The sequence below is a fragment of the Garra rufa genome, chromosome 8 (genome assembly GCF_049309525.1).
Source record: "Garra rufa chromosome 8, GarRuf1.0, whole genome shotgun sequence".
Taxonomy (NCBI): domain Eukaryota; kingdom Metazoa; phylum Chordata; class Actinopteri; order Cypriniformes; family Cyprinidae; genus Garra; species Garra rufa.
Window position 1 is genome coordinate 13,070,043 of NC_133368.1, and position 20,215 is coordinate 13,090,257.

The window sequence follows — 20,215 nt, forward strand, 5'->3', positions numbered from 1 at the left end:
CTTAGCTGGTTTATGCTGGTCCTTTGCTGGTTTATGCTGGTCCTTTGCTGGTTTATGCTGGTCCTTAGCTGGTTTATGCTGGTCCTTTGCTGGTTTATGCTGGTCCTTTGCTGGTTTATACTGGTCCTTAGCTGCACTCTCAAAAAGGATGTGTTAATTTTTTACACATTGTTTGTGTTATGTCTATTTTAGCACATTTTGTGTTACTTTATGTTAAATGTGTGTTAAAAACGAAAAAGAAAAAAGAAAATATCCAACACAGTGTGTCCAACACAATATGTGTTAAATCAGCCAATCACATTGCTGCTTGCCTCACTTCATGAGCCGTTATTCTACTGAGACAAGCTTATTTCCTGGTGCTGCAAGTTTTCATCGTCAGGACATAACTTCGATGTGTGAAGGTAAGAAATGTTTGTATTTGCCATTATACGTTTTTAAAATGTCTTTTGTGATCGTTTGGAGACGGTCGAGGGGCATTTGGCACATATATACGTGGTAAAATTGCCTCACAAATGCCGATGCGAGCTGCGCCTGCGTCTGCGGCACAACACGACGGTGGGAGCTTGTTTTAACAAGCTTTATAGTTTCTTTTGTCGGATTAATTGTGAACAGAATCGCTTTTAATTCATCATTGACACGTTGTAGTGCTAATGAGAAAATACATTCGTTCGTCGCGTCTTTCTCTTTGAAAATGAACAGCTTCGTTGTGACATGTATTGTGCAAATTGCCCTAAGACGCTAACATAATCTCTAATGCTAAAGCTTTTCTTGCCTTTTTAGCTATCGCTATTTTACAATATCCGCTATGTGTAGCCTATAAATAACAAAAGTATCTTTATTTTACTCTTGCAGCTTTGACTGGAAGACACTCCTGAAGTGCTTGTGGCAGTTACTGACATGACAGAGACAAACGAGAGACTTCATCTCACGACCCTCACCATCACTTGTATGCTGATAAAATATGTAAATAAAACGATTAATGCTTAAGAGGTTGTCAAATACCAATTTTTTTTTTCAAGTACAAACTTTATAAACCATTAACAACTTTTCACTCAAGGAACAATTATATGTTGAAATGACTGAATTGATTGTTTACCTCTCTTTTTTTAACCTTTTTGAGTTTTTATGTAATTGTTAGTAGCAGGTTTAATAAATTGTGTTTAAACTATACATTAGTTTGCAGTGTCTTTATTGCATACAAAAATTTGGTAAAAAATAACATAATTGACACAAATTGTGTATTTATAACACAATAGTGTGTAGAAAAAATCAACACATTTTCTGTGTTAGCTGGAATAACACACTAGTTGAGTTCAAACTAACACAAAATGTGTTGTCCTTAACTAGACACAAAGGTGTGTTAAGAAACAACACAGGCTGTGTTGTTTTTAACACATCCTTTTTAAGAGTGTGGTTTATGCTGGTCCTTAGCTGGTTTATGCTGGTCCTTTGCTGGTTTATGCTGGTCCTTTGCTGGTTTATGCTGGTCCTTTGCTGGTTTATGCTGGTCCTTTGCTGGTTTATGCTGGTCCTTTGCTGGTTTATGCTGGTCCTTTGCTGGTTTATGCTGGTCCTTAGCTGGTTTATGCTGGTCCTTAGCTGGTTTATGCTGGTCCTTAGCTGGTTTATGCTGGTCCTTAGCTGGTTTATGCTGGTCCTTAGCTGGTTTATGCTGGTCCTTAGCTGGTTTATGCTGGTCCTTTGCTGGTTTATGCTGGTCCTTTGCTGGTTTATGCTGGTCCTTTGCTGGTTTATGCTGGTCCTTAGCTGGTTAATGCTGGTCCTTAGCTGGTTTATGCTGGTCCTTAGCTGGTTTATGCTGGTCCTTTGCTGGTTTATGCTGGTCCTTAGCTGATCAAGGGCCAACATAAACCAGCAAAGGAACAACATAAACCAGCTAAGGACCAGCATAAACCAGCTAAAACCAGCATCTCAGCACCAAAACATACCTAACCAGCATATGCTGGTTTTTCAACAGGGATTTACTCACACTTATTTTAAAACTGTATGACTTACTTTCTTACCTGGAACACAAAAGAAGAAATTTAACAATGTTCATGTACTCTTTTGCAAACAATGAATGGTTACCTGGTACATTGAAGCTGTAAAAAGAACAAAAACATGGCTGTATCCATCTGAGGTCAAGGAGGTCCGGACCTCAGTGAATATTTCATGTTAAAAAAATTGTTCTCTGAATGACTAATTTGTTGTTAAAGACTCCTCATATGAGTGTCTACATATACAGTTCGCAAGAATGTTAACACCGTGTCCCAATGTGACTCGATCAAAGGTATCTTTTCCATTTCTACTAAGGGATGCCACATTTCTATTTTAGAGACGGTTTCTATTTCTGCAATGCCGCGGCTGGAACAGCAACATACAATTCTAAACTATGGCAATTAGAATCCTAAATACTGATGTGCTTTATTCAATGTTAAAACTGTCTAATGTGAATTTGAATGTCATACTGCGTGACATTAATAGCCATAGCCTACTGAAATCAACAATAGATAGTTTACCTCAGATCGTAAAAATAAATTAAAGCGAAGATGTTTTCTGTGACAAAGATTATATCAGTCACTCAGTATGTACAGTCGTGGCCAAAAGTTTTGAAAATTACACAAATATTAGTTTTCACAAAGTTTGCTGCTCAACTGCTTTTAGATCTTTGTTTCAGTTGTATCTGTGATGTACTGAAATATAATTACAAGCACTTCATACGTTTCAAAGGCTTTTATCGACAATTACATGACATTTATGCAAAGAGTCAGTATTTGCAGTGTTGGCCCTTCTTTTTCAGGACCTCTGCAATTCGACTGGGCATGCTCTCAATCAACTTCTGGGCCAAATCCTGACTGATAGCAACCCATTCTTTCATAATCACTTCTTGGAGTTTGTCAGAATTAGTGGATTTTGGTTTGTCCACCCGCCTCTTGAGGATTGACCACAAGTTTTAAGATCTGGGGAGTTTCCAGGCCATGGACCCAAAATTTCAATGTTTTGGTCCCCGAGCCACTTAGTTATCACTTTTGCCTTATGGCACAGTGCTCCATCGTGCTGGAAAATGCATTGTTCTTCACCAAACTGTTGTTGGATTGTTGGAAGAAGTTGCTGTTGGAGGGTGTTTTGGTACCATTCTTTATTCATGGCTGTGTTTTTGGGCAAAATTGTGAGTGAGCCCACTCCCTTGGATGAGAAGCAACCCCACACATGAATGGTCTCAGGATGCTTTACTGTTGGCATGACACAGGACTGATGGTAGCGCTCACCTTTTCTTCTCCGGACAAGCCTTTTTCCAGATGCCCCAAACAATCGGAAAGAGGCTTCATCGGAGAATATGACTTTGCCCCAGTCCTCAGCAGTCCATTCGCTATACTTTTTGCAGAAGATCAATCTGTCTCTGATGTTTTTTTTTGGAGAGAAGTGGCTTCTTTGCTGCCCTTCTTGACACCAGGCCATCTTCCAAAAGTCTTGGCCTCACTGTGTGTGCAGATGCGCTCACACCTGCCTGCTGCCATTCCTGAGCAAGCTCTGCACTGGTGGCACTCCGATCCCGCAGCTGAATCCTCTTTAGGAGACGATCCTGACGCTTGCTGGACTTTCTTGGACACCCTGAGCCTTCTTAACAATGCAGTGGAAAGTTTTTTTCAGGATTAAGTTAATTTTCTTGGCAAAGAAGGACTATGCAATTCATCTGATCACTCTTCATAACATTCTGGAGTATATGCAAATTGCTATTATAAAAACTTAAGCAGCAACTTTTCCAATTTCCAATATTTATGTAATTCTCAAAACTTTTGGCCACGACTGTAGTTTTTACTATTTACTATGGCTGTGACTTTGTCTTTTCCACTTAACTGATACATTAGAAAGTTAACAAAGAGGGACATTGCAGTTTAGGATATCTTTATCTTATCTTATTTGCAAACGATTTTAACGAATTTTCAATTTTTCGTTTTTTTATTAGTTTTGACAGCAATATCTGGTAACACTGCATCGCTGGTGCTACAAACAGACAGTAATCAAATAAATTAAAAAAAAACACGGGAAGGTTATTGCTGACAGGGTCCACATTCGGTAAGGCAAATAAAAAACATATTTATTTTTCAGAAACGTTGTTAAAGCTGTCAAAAATAGTGTATATCATGAGTTATTTTTGTCAGGGTTATTATAGCAAAATTCAGACTTGAACAAAATCAATCATAAAAATGGTTTAAATGCTAACATAGCTGTCAAATCTCATTTTACAACATAGAAGAAGATATTTTGAAGAATATTTGTAACTAAAGAGTTTCTATTACCATCGATGTCTAACATATAAACAAAGCAATACTGTGGAAGTCAATAGAGTGTTTTGACAAAGCATCGTCGGTCATATTGGCGGCACTGAATGTAAACAATGCCACTGAACAGAATGAAACAAGCATATTTTGCTGATTATTGCTGCTGAAAATGACGGATATTGTCTTTTTTTAGGCTGCACTAATTGGTTGGATGAAGAAAAATATTTGGAGTACTATCGACTGCCAAAAGTTGTAACAAATCAAAGAGAAGAGTGCAAAAAACTGTCTGAGGAACAAAAGGCATTTGTGGTGGGCCAAACTGAACCAGGATTTCCAGGACAAGAATCTTGACAACATCAATGTTTGTTCTTATCATTTCCAGTCAGGTAGGTGAAATATTAGGCTAATATCTTAATTAATACTGCTTGTATGTATCTTTACCACCTATTAACTTTAGTTTGTCAAAATATTGTGCCCTTTCCTGCTTACTAAGTCCTTCTCTATATAATTGATCAGCTTCCATGTTTTTTTCTTCTGTGGTTTAGACAGCATAAATTTGCAGAACAGCGTATTCAGTAGTACATAAACCATGCAATCCATGCTGTTCTTTACATCAGAGTATTACTAGTGTAACCGTGCATCTGGATAACTGACCAAACCGTTATGTAAGTGCAAAGCCTTTATAGAAACCAAATCTGTGTGGTCAACAAAACCAAATCTGTGTGTTCAGCACAATATTTGGATGCACCATTCCTTTAAATCTCCATTTGTGGAGATGAATGACACTTTATGAATGACACTTCCCAGAATAGTCTTGCACAAACACACACACAAGCAAACTTGGGAGCTGCGGCATGACTCTTACTAGCTTGAGGCGAGCAATGCTTAACTGAATATACATAAAACAGATTTATATACACAAGCACTCACAATCTCATCACAATAGCTCCTATTACACAGTTGTTGGCCTTCAGAGTATCATGCTATTGATAGTCTCAAATGTCAGGCAAAACTGAGCAGCACTGGCCTACATTTAAGCACAAGACAAACGCAAGATATGCAGCTTTCAGCAAAGCCTGAAGGAAATCAAACACGCAGACACATATTAACAGCAATCTGCATATTCACAGCTGATCAATAGATTATTATTATTTTATAACTGTGATTACAAAAACAAAAATTCTTACTGGCCATATATGTTTAAATACTAGTGTAATTCAACAACATTAATTCATTGACCATGTTTAACTGTCTCAGTGCTTTTTAAGTCATTGTAGATTTGGAATTTATAGTGGCAGATCTATTACTTGTCCCAATAAATCAGATTATTCCACATTAAATTATACACTTTTAATCTATAGTTTTGTTTCATCACAACAAAAGTAAAAACAAACAGATGTTTAAGTTAATATTTATTAACAATAATAGCTTTGTTACTTTTCTTTGACTATTTATTTTGTGTTTTGTGACTCTAACACGGTCCACATCTCGAAAAGCACAATACTATGCTGTGAGGGAGATTTCCACCAGCAGCGACTGAACGTCTTGTTAAAAATGGAAGACAAACGGATAGTGCAAAATGCTGGTTTTGTAATAAAACATATTTTGTAAATTTAAAAAAATTATACATTTTAGGTTTTAGATGCTTAAAGTGTTACAGTATCATGAATTTGTATGCATACAAAATTACAAGAATTGATTAATGGTATGAACTGATTCTGAATCAGTATGCTTCATTATTTGAAACATAATGTGTGTGTTATAATTTGGAAGAATGGTTTTTGTTAGATTCACTCTCTGTTTTGTCAAGACTGTGAGACTGAAGAAAATCAGTGATTATGGAGGCCACAGACTCAGGTTTGTTGAGGTGAACATGATGATCCCCTTCTACATTAACAATGGTGGCCTGCAGAGGAGAGAGAAAGATATTTCTGCTTAATACCAGACAGACATTTTGCACTTATGTTTTTGTGTATATATGCACAGCTCACGTTTTGATCATTCCAGCTCTTCCGAATCATGTCACCATATCCATTAGGCAGAGTAAACATTTTATACAGACCATCTTTTGCCCTGAAGAAAGACACATTATTCAGTTTGAAACAAAGTGGCGACTTATGTCACAAGACATGAATGCAAGACACAAATGCATTCTGATAGTGTATGTAACTTTTCTTTAACTGTAGTTAAAAGGATAGTTCACCCAAAAATGAAAATTCTGTCATTAATTACTCACCCTCATGTCATTCCAAACCCATAAGACTTTTGTTCTTCAAAACACAAATTAAGATATTTTTGATCAAATCTGAGTTTTCTAACCCTGCATAGACAGCAATGCAACTACCACATTCAAGGCCCAGAAAGGTGGTAGGAAAGACACGCATATGTCATGATACTCTCATGAATGTTCGGCAAAGACTGATAAGGAAAAGAAGAATCCATTATTTATTTATTTATTTTTTTGCACACAAAAAGTACATTATGGTTGAACCACTGATATCACATTGACTATTTTAACAACATCCTTACTACCTTTCTGGGCCTTGAACATGTCAGTTGCGTTTCTGTCTATGCAGGATCAGAAAGCTCTTGGATTTCATCAAAAATGTCTTAATTTGTGATGAAGATGAACAAAGTTCTTACGAGTTTGGAATGACATGAGGGTGAGTAATTATTAATGAATTGAAATTTTTGGGTGAACTAAGCCTTTAAAATGTACTTAAGCCACACTAAGAGCACATTTATGCATTAAATGTTCACAGATGCCACTTCGCTTTATATCTTTTGTCCAATACAATGACATTCAGGCATTTCAAATTTCAAAGACACTGCATTTCAAAGACACTGCAGGTGAAAAGGGTTAAAAAAAATTAACTAATAGTTATCACCTTACTTACACAGTTGATTGATTACATTGATAATTACAAACATTTTTTGTATTACAAGTTTTCTAAAATGTTTGGTTTAAATATGCGAATGAGACATTAGATTTTACATTAAAATATGCACTCATTTGCATACATTTCTAGTACTGGATCAAGTCAGTTTCAAAATTCTTGTTTTTTTTGTTTTGTTTTTGACATATTAGAATCAAATGTTTTTACAGAGGGGATTTTGGTTATCTCATTTTGTCACTCCTTAATTCAGAAAAACAGACAGAACAGACAGAAAACAATGTATTTTTTACCATTTTGGGGAGAATAAAATGTTCTATAAGATCAAGCAAATTATATTTGAACAAGTCCCTCTGTAAAAAGCTTCAGGATATAGACAGGAATAAATAGATTTATGGCTCAGTGAAGGAGAAATAAGCTTTTAAAAATATGTATTGTAATTGAAATCTATTGACACAAAGAGATCAAGTGCTATAAAAGAAACACGTAACAGTGTCTTTTGGTTGTTTTCTTTCCACCAGTCTGAAAAAAAAAAACATTTTATGCAAACACCAAAAAGCCCAAAATCTCTTGACAGGTGCATGACAAAAAACAGTTTTTGCCTGCAGTGTCTCACCTTAATAGTTTTTGGGGCCAGTATATTTCGAATAGTAAAATATTTTTCATACGGTACATTATAATGTTGTGATGCCTAAACTGACTTTTATCATTTAAAATGACTGATTTTGTTTTTTAATGTTTTAGTTTGGAATTATTTAGACATAATAGTAGAGAATTGAATATCTGCCAATAATTGGTTTCTGCTCATGACATAAAAAATATTTCTCTTTTTATCAGTACTAGAGAGAATTTTAATAATGGTGCATCTGTTGTTTCTATTTCCTCATTTATAAATGTAAAGCTCTAATTTTGACCATTGTGCTTAAACTTGCATAGTGTTTCTCTTGAGGACTATGAAAACTCTCTGTGTGTGTGTGTGTGTGTGTGTGTGTGTGTGTGTGTGTGTGTGTGTGTGTGTGTGTGTGTGTGTGTGTGTGTGTGTGTGTGTTTGAACTCACAGCAGTAGCATCACTCTGGCTTTAACTTGTGACAACATGTGGAGGCACTGATCCATATTACTATTCACAATGTTTCTCTGAAACAAATTTTTTTTTATATTATTTGTGTAGCTGAAAACATGAGTAATAAATAAGCTTACATATATAATATTATGAGTTCTGGGAAAATCTGTCACATAAATGTGACCCTGGACCACAAAACCAATCTTAAGTAGCACAAGTATATTTGTAGCAATAGCCAACAATACAGTCATGGCCAAAAGTTTTGAGAATTACATAAATATTGGAAACTGGAAAAGTTGCGGCTTAAGTTTTTATACTAGCAATTTGCATATACTCCAGAATGTTATGAAGAGTGATCAGATGAATTGCATAGTCCTACTTTGCCATGAAAATTAACTTAATTCTGGAAAAAAAGAAACTTTCCACTGCATTTCATTGCTGTCATTAAAGGACCTGCTGAGATCATTTCAGCAATCGTCTTGTTAACTCAGGTGAGAATGTTGACGAGCACAAGGCTGGAGATCATTATGTCAGGCTGATTGGGTTAGAATGGCAGACTCGACATGTTAAAAGGAGGGTGAAGCTTGAAATCATTGTTCTTCCATTGTTAACCATGGTGACCTGCAAAGAAACGCGTGCAGCCATCATTGCATTGCATAAAAATGGCTTCACAGGCAAGGAGATTGTGGCTACTAAGATTGCACCTAAATCAACAATTTATAGGATCATCAAGAACTTCAAGGAAAGAGGTTCAATTCTTGTTAAGAAGGCTTCAGGGCATCCAAGAAAGTCCAGCAAGCGCCAGGATGGTCTCCTAAAGAGGATTCAGCTGCGGGATCGGAGTGCCACCAGTGCAGAGCTTGCTCAGGAATGGCAGCAGGCAGGTGTGAGCGCATCTGCACACACAGTGAGGCCAAGACTTTTGGAAGATGGCCTGGTGTCAAGAAAGGCAGCAAAGAAGCCACTTCTCTCCAAAAAAAAAAAAACATCAGGGACAGATTGATCTTCTGCAAAAAGTATAGCGAATGGACTGCTGAGGACTGGGGCAAAGTCATATTCTCCGATGAAGCCTCTTTCCGATTGTTTGGGGCATCTGGAAAAAGGCTTGTCCGGAGAAGAAAAGGTGAGCGCTACCATCAGTCCTGTGTCATGCCAACAGTAAAGCATCCTGAGACCATTCATGTGTGGGGTTGCTTCTCATCCAATGGAGTGGGCTCACTCACAATTTTGCCCAAAAACACAGCCATGAATAAAGAATGGTACCAAAACACCCTCCAACAGCAACTTCTTCCAACAATCCAACAACAGTTTGGTGAAGAACAATGCATTTTTCAGCATGATGGAGCACCGTGCCATAAGGCAAAAGTGATAACTAAGTGGCTCGGGGACCAAAACGTTGACATTTTGGGTCCATGGCCTGGAAACTCCCCAGATCTTAAAACTTGTGGTCAATCCTCAAGAGGCGGGTGGACAAACAAAAACCCAATAAAAGCCTTTGAAACGTATGAAGTGCTTGTAATTATATTTCAGTACATCACAGAAACAACTGAAACAAAGATCTAAAAGCAGTTTAGCAGCAAACTTTGTGAAAACTAATATTTGTGTCATTCAAAACTTTTGGCCACGACTGTACATTGTTTGGGTCAAAATGATAAATTATTTAATGCCAAAAATCATTAGGATATTAAGTAAAGATCATGTTCCATGAAGATATTTTGTAAAATTCTTACCGTAAATATATCAAAATTTGAATTTTTGATTAGTAATATGCATTGGTAAGATTTTCATTTGGACAACTTTAAAGGCAATTTTCTCAGATTCTAGATTTTAAATAATTATAAAATCTATAATAGTTAAAAGTAGTTGTATCTCGGCCATATATTGTCCTATTCTAACAAACCATACATCAATGGAAAGCTTATTTATATAAATCCCTTTTACCAGACAATTATGACTGGGTTTGTGGTCCATGGTCACAAATATGGGTCAAGAGTCAAACTAAACCTGAAATCTTGTTATCAGGAGTAAACAAACAACTAAAATGTAAAAGAATGGATAAATGTATTAAAATGGCTCACCAGGTTGATCCTGAAATCTCTGGTGAACACAAATCCTTTAAGAGATAAGAAGAAATTTAGAGAATTTTTTTTTTTCCGAAAATCTAGGTGTGAAGAATGAAAATACAGTTGCTGTATGTCTTACCTCCCTCAACTTCTCTGACCGCTCGCTCTAACAGAATGTCTGCAGATTGATCAGAAAGGGATGGGTTTGCAGCCTTCAACCTGAAAAAAGATAATGATAATAATAAAAATAATAGTATGTTGTTCTTTTGACATTTTTATTCATCACAAAACCCTAAAAAAAAGTATCACGGGTTCCTCAAAAATATAAAGCAGCACAACAGTTTTTAACATTAATAACAACAAGAAATTTTGCAAATCAACATATTCTTATGGTTTCTGAAGAATCTTGTGACACTGACTGCTGAAAATGTAATGTGAGGTGGACAAATGATAAATCGAAACTTAAAAATGGCAAATATTTTGTTAAAGGAATAATTTGAAAACAAAACAAAATCGACATGGAAGTTATGATTACCTTTACTCCTATGTTGTGACGTACAGTGAGGGAAAAAATGATTTGATCCCCGGCTGATTTTGTACGAAGAAATGATCAGCCTATATTTTTAATGGTAGGTTTATTTTAACAGTGAGAGACAGAATAAACAAAAAAAATCCAGAAAAATGCATTTCAAAGAAGTTATAAATTGATATGCATTTTAATGAGTGAAATAAGTATTTGATACCCTATCAATCAGCAAGATTTCTGGCTCCCAGGTGTCTTTTATACAGGTTGTCCTTTTCTTTAAGGGATTGCTCCTAATCTCAGTTTGTTTCCTGTGTAAAAGACACCTGGGAGCCAGAAATCAATCAATCCATCAATCAGATTCCAAACTCTCCATCATGGCCAAGACCAAAGAGCTGTCCAAAGGGATGTCAGGGACAAGATTGTAGACCTACACAAGGCTGGAATGGGCTACAATTTACCGTTCGCCACCATCTTGAATTTAGTCACGATAAGTCAAGTGACGAGCAGGAAGGAACTTGGAACTTATCAGGTTATCAACTTATCAGGTTGTAGTTTTCTTCCTGCTGGTCACTTGACTTATCGTGACTAAATTCAAGATGGCGACGAACGGTAAATTTCCCAAAGGTAATGTCTGTATAAATCTTCTTGTAAATAAACTACCAGTGCTTATTCAAAGTTCTCAATGTCTCGTTTTAAATGTCAGGGCCCTTGGAAGTCTACCAATGAAGTGTGGAGCTACTTTGTGCCTCGTAAATGGTGTAAAACAGTGATTTATTTACATGGCTACTCCGATGCCCTATTCACCCTCATCAACAACCTGTTGTTAGCATCGGCTAACTAATGCCAGATTTCGGAGTGCACAGGACAAGTCGAGATGAGCTATGGAAGGTAAGATTACACTCAGTATCATGATTCATTACACTTTAGGTCAATATCACACCGGACTTCTCCTTTAATCAGTAAGAAAACAATTGGTTACACACTACACCGTGAAGGACTGAAATCCTGCAGCACCCACAAGGCCCCCCTGCTCAAGAAAGCATGTACAGGCCAGTCTGAAGTTTGCCAATGAGCATCTGAATGATTCAGAGGAGACCTGGTTGAAAGTGTGACCAAAATCAAGCTCTTTGGCATCAACTCAACTCACCATGTTTGGAGGAGGAATGCTGCCTATAACCCCAAGAACACCATCCTAACCGTCAAGCATGGAGGTGGAAACATTATGCTTTGGGGGTGTTTTTCTGCTAAGGGGACAGGACAACTGCACCGCATTAAAGGGATGATGGACGTGGCCATGAGCCATCAAATCTTGGGTAAGAACCTCCTTCCCTCAGCCAGGGAATTGAATGGGTCGTGGATGGGTATTCCAGCATGGCAATGACCCAAAACACATGGCCAAGGCAACAAAAGAGTGGCTCAAGAAGAAGCACATTAAGGTCCTGGAGTGGTCTAGCCAGTCTCCAGACTTTAATCCAAAAGAAATATCTGTGGAGGGAGCTGAAGGTTTGAGATGTCAAATGTCAGCCTTAAAACGTTAATGCCTTGGTGAGGATCTGCAAAAAGCGAATGGGGCAAAATCCCTCTTGAGACATGTGTAAACCTGGTGGCCAACAATAAGAAACATCTGACCTCTGTGATTGCCAAAAAGGGTTTTGCCACCATTGCACTCATTAGAATGCTAATGTTTTTTTCTGAATTTTTTTGTTGTTATTCTTTCACTGGTCAAATAAACATTTTTAAGATATGACAAATTGTGGGAATGTGTAGAATGTGGCTAAAACTCAACGAAATCAGGAACATTCATGTGTTATACATGTTGGTCTGTAACCAAAAATGAAGCATTCTTCACCTTTCTTTGGCTTTTTCATATGTGTACACTCTCTCTTTCCTCTCATCCGTCCTGTTGTCATACTGGATTTGATCATTTATCCCTTTCCTCATGTTTTTAAACATGTCAGTCTAAGGAATGACAAACACGTACAGCATGTTATAATCATTGCGGTATGCACATTGAATAAGAAGTCTTCTTTATGATTTACAGACAACTCTAACATGCTCCATTTATTCGTACCACTTCTGTTGGGAGGAATCCATAAGTATCCAAGAGAACTACGCTGTCAACCATCTCTGGATACAAGGCACTAAACTAGAAAACCAGAAGGAACTGTTATCACACACTACATTTACACATCACAGTTACTATATTTACTAAAACATCAGTTCTCAGCTGTGGCAAAAAACAAAAAATGTGTCCATTCAAGGACAGCAGATAAAAACAATGCTAGCCAGTCTTATACTCATGCATACCAAGATAGCATAAAGTTATTAATTTTGCAAACTGGTGGACCTTTACAGCTCACCGTAATATTAAATAATTTAAAGACATTTTTGTTTACATTGCATCATTTTAGTCAAATGTCAAATCATGGTCATGAAGTAAAACCAGCTGAGAAACACTATACTAAACAACTATAACATTTATATAAATAGAAAAAAATTATGATGGATACTTACTATTCCTGCCACATTCCCACCTGTTAAAAAAAACATAACATTTTGGTAAATGGACAAATAATTAACCCAGCTCAAAAACTGTTTCTACTTACATGAATATGTTTTCACTTATTTGTGATATTTATTGTGTTTTTTTATCATTTGTGACCCTGGACCAAAGAAATAGTCCTAAGGGTGAATTATTTGAAATTGAGATTTATACGATTTTATATGAAAGCTGAATAGATAACCTTATATAATTATATGTAACTATTTGAAAATCTGTAATCAGGGTAAAACAAACAAAAATATTAAGAAAATAACCTTTCAAGTTGTCCAAATTAGGTTCTTAGCAATGCATATTACTAATCAAAAAATAACTGTTGATATATTTACGGTATGAAATTGACAAAATATATTCATGGAACACGATCTTTACTTAATATCCTAATGATTTTTAGGCATAAAAGAAAAATCTATCATTTTGACCCATACAATGTTTTGTTGGCAATTTCTACAAATATACCCATGCTATTTACGACTAATATAATTTATTATATTTAATTATTAACAATAATTTTAATCATTTTGTTTATAGATTTATGTAAGGTAATGTTAATGAGTTGTTCACCTTTGTTTCTATTCAAAACACACACACACACGCACACACTTGCTTTTCTAGTGTTGAATCTTAAAATCTTCAATCTTAAAATACATTCTAAATAATTTAGACTCAAATCCTGCAAAATAATACTGCAGGTGCTCAAAATGGATCATCATCTGACGTGAATAATGGTGACATTTGGTGGTGATGCTATAAATAGCAGAGGAACACAAAGTCAAGTTTGTGGCATTCATCCACAATGCCATCCTTCTAATGTCCTCATACTGATCTACTAACACATATTTAAGTCATTGAAGTAAAGTCACAAATTATAAAGGCTTTACAAATATGCGCTACAATATGCAGCTTCACAATAATGATTTATCATCAGTTAATGTAGAGTTTACATAGATCCTCTGACCTTTCACACACAAAAGAGAACTTTGACCTCTGTTAGTGAATGAAGACAGCAGTAACAGAGCTGACTCACCCATACTATGTCCAATGATAGAGAATCGCTTCCACTCAAGAGCTGCAAACAAATAGAGAAAGATACAAGTATATGTTTTAAATTCATTTTTGCCTGGTTTTCAAAAGCAACACTGCATAACTCTAAAGTCTTGTTTTCATAGATTGTATCTTGAATATATAATGGTTTATTTTGTCTTACTGTAATAGCAGATTTTTTCCACTTGCTTATGTATTAAACAAGTACAATGAATTGTCAGAATCCAGATTTTTAACATCGCTGCTTATCAAGCACATTAATATCATTCCAACGATTATTTGTTTGTAGTCAAGATAATTAATTAGTGGTTTGTAACCTTCTACAACTCGCCGGACATCTGCCACATACAAAGGGAAGGTGTAAAAGCATCCATCAGGCCTGTGAGATGAGAGACCATGTCCTGGAAAATCAATGGCTACCAATCTCCAGTCTGGAAGAGATGTGGAAAAAAACGGAGAAAATGAGAACCAATGTTTGTAGACATGTGCATGTTCATAATGTTAATAAATTCTCTGAAATCAAGCACTACACCTTTAGGAAGCAGTGGAATCAGGGTATTGAACGTCCCACTGTTGTCAGCCCAACCGTGCAAGCACAGCACAGGACGACCATGAGAAGGACCCCAAACTTGACCTCTCATTTCTCCCCATGGGACAGTCATTCGGAACTCAGATGCTTTGTTTAAGTACAAAAGCGTCAGAACATTCATAACATATTTATTAGGGCTGGGACACGATTAATCGCGATTAATCGCATCCAAAATAAAAGTTTATGTTAACATACTAAATGTGTGTTTACTGTGTATATTTATTATGTATATATAAATACACACACAAACATGTATATCAAAGAAAACTGAAAATAAAAATTAAATTAAAATAAATAAAATATTTATAATTCTATATATAATCTAAATTAAATACAAATATAACTATCCACACATATAAGTATTTTTTAAAGGCTATACATGTATGTGTGTGTATTTATATATACATAATAAATATACACAGTAAAAACACATTTAGTATGTTAACATAAACTTTTATTTTGGATGCGATTAATCGCGATTAATCGTGTCCCAGCCCTAATATTTATAGACGGTTTCAACGGCAACAACATAAACAAACGTTACTGCGCATGAGCGCTTTTGTGGCCCAAACTTAACTTCCGGTAGACATCCAAATAGAATCAATAACAACAGCTAAATCCTTCTAGAGTAGATTATTTTTTTAATAACAAGCGAAATATGTTGGCTGCGTAAATTAGACTGATTTATTAAAAATGCAAACTCATTACTTCCCAGTAGGAGGTGCTTTAAGCACGAGAAACGAGGTTTCCCCGGTAATGGCTATAGACAAAGACTGCGGTCAAGCCAGCCGCGCTTCAAAAATACACGGTCAAACCAGCCGCACTTTTTTTTTTTATTGCGCGTGTAATCGTGCACTTACGGTACGGGTACTGAGAGCAGGCAAAATGCATGTGAAGAAGCTGTCAAACCGGCGTTTCCTATATACTTTATATTCGTATGTTTATAAATACTTTACATTAGTCCATAAACGTTTGCATTGTATATTAATTATTCTTAATTATTTATTAATGTAAAAAAAATAATACTATTAATGTGTTTTATTCCGTTTTTTTATTTTGATGTTTGTGTGTGTGTGTGTGTGTGTGTGTGGGCTCTCTCTCTCTCACTGACTATATAGAAGAAGAAAACTGTATAAACGTGTATAAATCCTTTTATGTATAAACGTTTGTATTTGTACATTATTAAAAATAATTTATTAATGTTAATATAAATGTTTTTTTATTTTTTTTTATTTTAATGTTTGTGTGTGTGTGTGTGTGTGTGTGTGTGTGTGTGTGTGTGTGTGTGTGTGTGTGTGTGTGTGTGTGTGTGTGTGTGTGTGTGTGTACAAATATATAATGTTTGTAAATACTTTTACTTTGATCCTGGCTATCAATGTTTTAATTTCAAGTCATTTTACTGTACAGTTTCAGTGAAAATTAAAAGCAAAATCATCCCAAACATACTTGCACTTGTATAATTTCCTTATATAGGTTAGCTCATACAAAACAACATGTGTCCTAGCACTTGGATTATTTCCATATATTTAAATACTCAAAAAATATTCCTTTATAGGTTAGCTCATTCTTTCAATTGATCTGTATTCAGAGTGACCCTGACTATCAGTGTAGTTATTTTCAAGACATTTTACTGTATAGTTTTGGAGAAAATTAGAAACAAAATCACCCTAAACTACAAAATGAGTCCTATAGCACTTGTACTGTATCCCATTTTCCAACACTCATAAAAAATATTCCTTTATAGGTTAGCTCATTCTTTCAATTGATCTGTATTCGGAGTGACCCTGACTATCACTGTAGTTATTTTCAAGACATTTTACTGTATAGTTTTGGAGAAAATTAGAATCAAAATCACCCTAAACTACAAAATGAGTCCTATAGCACTTGCACTGTATCCCAATTTCCAACAATCATAAAAAATATTCCTTTATAGGTTAGCTCATTCTTTCACTCCATCTGTATTCAGGGTGACTCTGACTATCAGTGTAGTTATTTTCAAGACATATTACTGTATAGTTTTGGAGAAAAACAATAACAAAATCACCCTAAACAACAAAATTTTCAAGACATTTTACTGTAAAGTTTTGCAGAAAAACAATAACAAAATCACCCTAAACAACAAAATAAGTCTTATAGCACTTGCACTGTATACCAATGTCCAACACTTGTCCAAATTTTTCCTCTATAGGTGAGCTTATTCTTTCACTCCATCTGTATTCAGAATTGTATAAACAGATTTTAAGAAATGCTACATTAGATGGAACACCAAGAGAGTGCAATAAAAAGAAAGCTTTATTATTATTATTATTATTATTATTATTTTATGTTAATTTAATTGTAAGTTATTTGAATATTTCATTGAAACAACACTGCTGTATTTGAAACTTGCATTTATTCCTATTTGTGTGTGTGTGTGTGTGTGTGTGTTTTATTAAAAAAAGTTAATTGTGTAAATATTAGTACAGTGTCAAATCCAAATGTAATTTTTTTTTTCTACCAAAAAAAAAAAAAAATTTGCTTTTTTATTAATAAATACAGTTAGAATGCACCTTTTGTGGTGAGTGTGCCTTTAATTGTGTAATCAGTACTGAATACAATTATAGTAAGGGTCACTCTCTACAAATACAAATCGAAAGAATGAGCTAATAAAGGAACACTTTTCATGAGTGTTGGAAAATGGGATACAGTGCAAGTGCTATGGGACTCATTTTGTAGTTTAGGGTGATTTTGTTTCAAATTTCCTCAAAAACTATACAGTAAAATGTCTTGAAAATAACTACAGTGATAGTCAGGGTCACTCTGAATACAGACCAATTGAAAGAATGAGCTAACCTATAGAGGAACATTTTTTATGAGTGTTGGAAAATGGGAAACAGTGCAAATAACAGGATGCATTTTGTTGTTTAGGGTGATTTTGTTATTGTTTTTCTCCAAAACTATACAGTAATATGTCTTGAAAATAACTACACTGATAGTCAGAGTCACCCTGAATACAGATGGAGTGAAAGAATGAGCTAACCTATAGAGGAACATTTTTTATGAGTGTTGGAAAATGGGATACAGTGCAAATAACAGGATGCATTTTGTTGTTTAGGGTGATTTTGTTATTGTTTTTCTCCAAAACTATACAGTAAAATGTCTTGAAAATAACTACAGTGATAGTCAGGGTCACTCTGAGTACAGATGGAGTGAAAGAATGAGCTAACCTATAGGGGAATATTTTTTATGAGTGTTGGAAAATGGGATACAGTGCAAATAACAGGATGCATTTTGTTGTTTAGGGTGATTTTGTTATTGTTTTTCTCCAAAACTATACAGTAAAATGTCTTGAAAATAATTACAGTGATAGTCAGGGTCACTCTGAATACAGATCAATTGAAAGAATGAGCTAACCTATAAAGGAATATTTTTTATGAGTGTTGGAAAATGGGATACAGTGCAAGTGCTATAGGACTTATTTTGTAGTTTAGGGTGATTTTGTTTCAAATTATCTCCAAAACTGTACAGTAAAATGTCTTGAAAATAATTACAGTGATAGTCAGGGTCACTCTGAATACAGATCAATTGAAAGAATGAGCTAACCTATAAAGGAATATTTTTTATGAGTGTTGGAAAATGGGATACAGTGCAAGTGCTATAGGACTTATTTTGTAGTTTAGGGTGATTTTGTTTCAAATTATCTCCAAAACTGTACAGTAAAATGTCTTGAAAATAATTACAGTGATAGTCAGGGTCACTCTGAATACAGATCAATTGAAAGAATGAGCTAACCTATAGAGGAACATTTTTTATGAGTGTTGGAAAATGGGATACAGTGCAAGTGCTATAGGACTCATTTTGTTGTTTAGGGTGATTTTGTTATTGTTTTTCTCCAAAACTATACAGTAAAATGTCTTGAAAATAATTACAGTGATAGTCAGGGTCACTCTGAATACAGATCAATTGAAAGAATGAGCTAACCTATAGAGGAACATTTTTTATGAGTGTTGGAAAATGGGATACAGTGCAAGTGCTATAGGACTTATTTTGTAGTTTAGGGTGATTTTGTTTCAAATTATCTCCAAAACTGTACAGTAAAATGTCTTGAAAATAATTACACTGATAGTCAGGGTCACTCTTAATACAGATGGAGTGAAAGAATGAGCTAACCTATAGAGGAACATTTTTTATGAGTGTTGGAAAACGGGATACAGGGCAAATAACAGGATGCATTTTGTTGTTTAGGGTGATTTTGTTATTGTTTTTCTCCAAAACTATACAGTAAAATGTCTTGAAAATAATGACAGTGATAGTCAGGGTCACTCTGAATACAGATCAATTGAAAGAATGAGCTAACCTATAGAGGAATACTTTTTATGAGTGTTGGAAAATGGGATACAATGCAAGTGCTATAGGGCTCATTTTGTAGTTTAAAGTGATTTTGTTTCTAATTTTCTCCAAAACTATACAGTAAAATGTCTTGAAAATAACTACACTGATAGTCAGGGTCACTCTGAGTACAGATGGAGTGAAAGAATGAGCTAACCTATAGAGGAACATTTTTTATGAGTGTTGGAAAATGGGATACAGTGCAAGTGCTATAGGACTCATTTTGTAGTTTAGGGTGATTTTGTTTCAAATGTTCTCCAAAACTGTACAGTAAAATGTCTTGAAAATAATTACAGTGATAGTCAGGGTCACTGTGAATACAGATGGAGTGAAAGAATGAGCTAACCTATAGAGGAACATTTTTTATGAGTGTTGGAAAATGGGATACAGTGCAAGTGCTATAGGACTCATTTTGTAGTTTAGGGTGATTTTGTTTCAAATGTTCTCCAAAACTGTACAGTAAAATGTCTTGAAAATAACTACAGTGATAGTCAGGGTCACTCTGAGTACAGATGGAGTGAAAGAATGAGCTAACCTATAGAGGGATATTTTTTATGAGTGTTGGAAAACGGGATACAGTGCAAATAACAGGATGCATTTTGTTGTTTAGGGTGATTTTGTTTCTAATTTTCTCCAAAACTATACAGTAATATGTCTTGAAAATAATTACAGTGATAGTCAGGGTCACTCTGAATACAGATGGAGTGAAAGAATGAGCTAACCTATAGAGGGATATTTTTTATGAGTGTTGGAAAACGGGATACAGTGCAAATAACAGGATGCATTTTGTTGTTTAGGGTGATTTTGTTATTGTTTTTCTCCAAAAC

At 35.2% G+C, this 20,215-nt stretch overlaps 1 protein-coding gene across 1 annotated transcript; it reads right to left on the reverse strand.

Annotated features, from left to right (window-relative positions):
- Nucleotides 1–2,020: 2,020 nt before the first annotated feature.
- serhl (serine hydrolase like) lies at nt 2,021–15,103 on the reverse strand. Its single transcript, XM_073845016.1, has 10 exons — nt 14,964–15,103; nt 14,749–14,862; nt 14,415–14,456; nt 13,342–13,361; nt 12,899–12,973; nt 12,677–12,786; nt 10,441–10,520; nt 10,317–10,351; nt 8,236–8,312; nt 2,021–2,024 (listed from the first exon to the last, which is right to left on the reverse strand). The coding sequence occupies exons 1-10, from the start codon at nt 15,091–15,093 to the stop codon at nt 2,021–2,023; spliced, it is 687 nt and encodes a 228-aa protein (XP_073701117.1). The 5' UTR covers nt 15,094–15,103.
- Nucleotides 15,104–20,215: the final 5,112 nt, after the last annotated feature.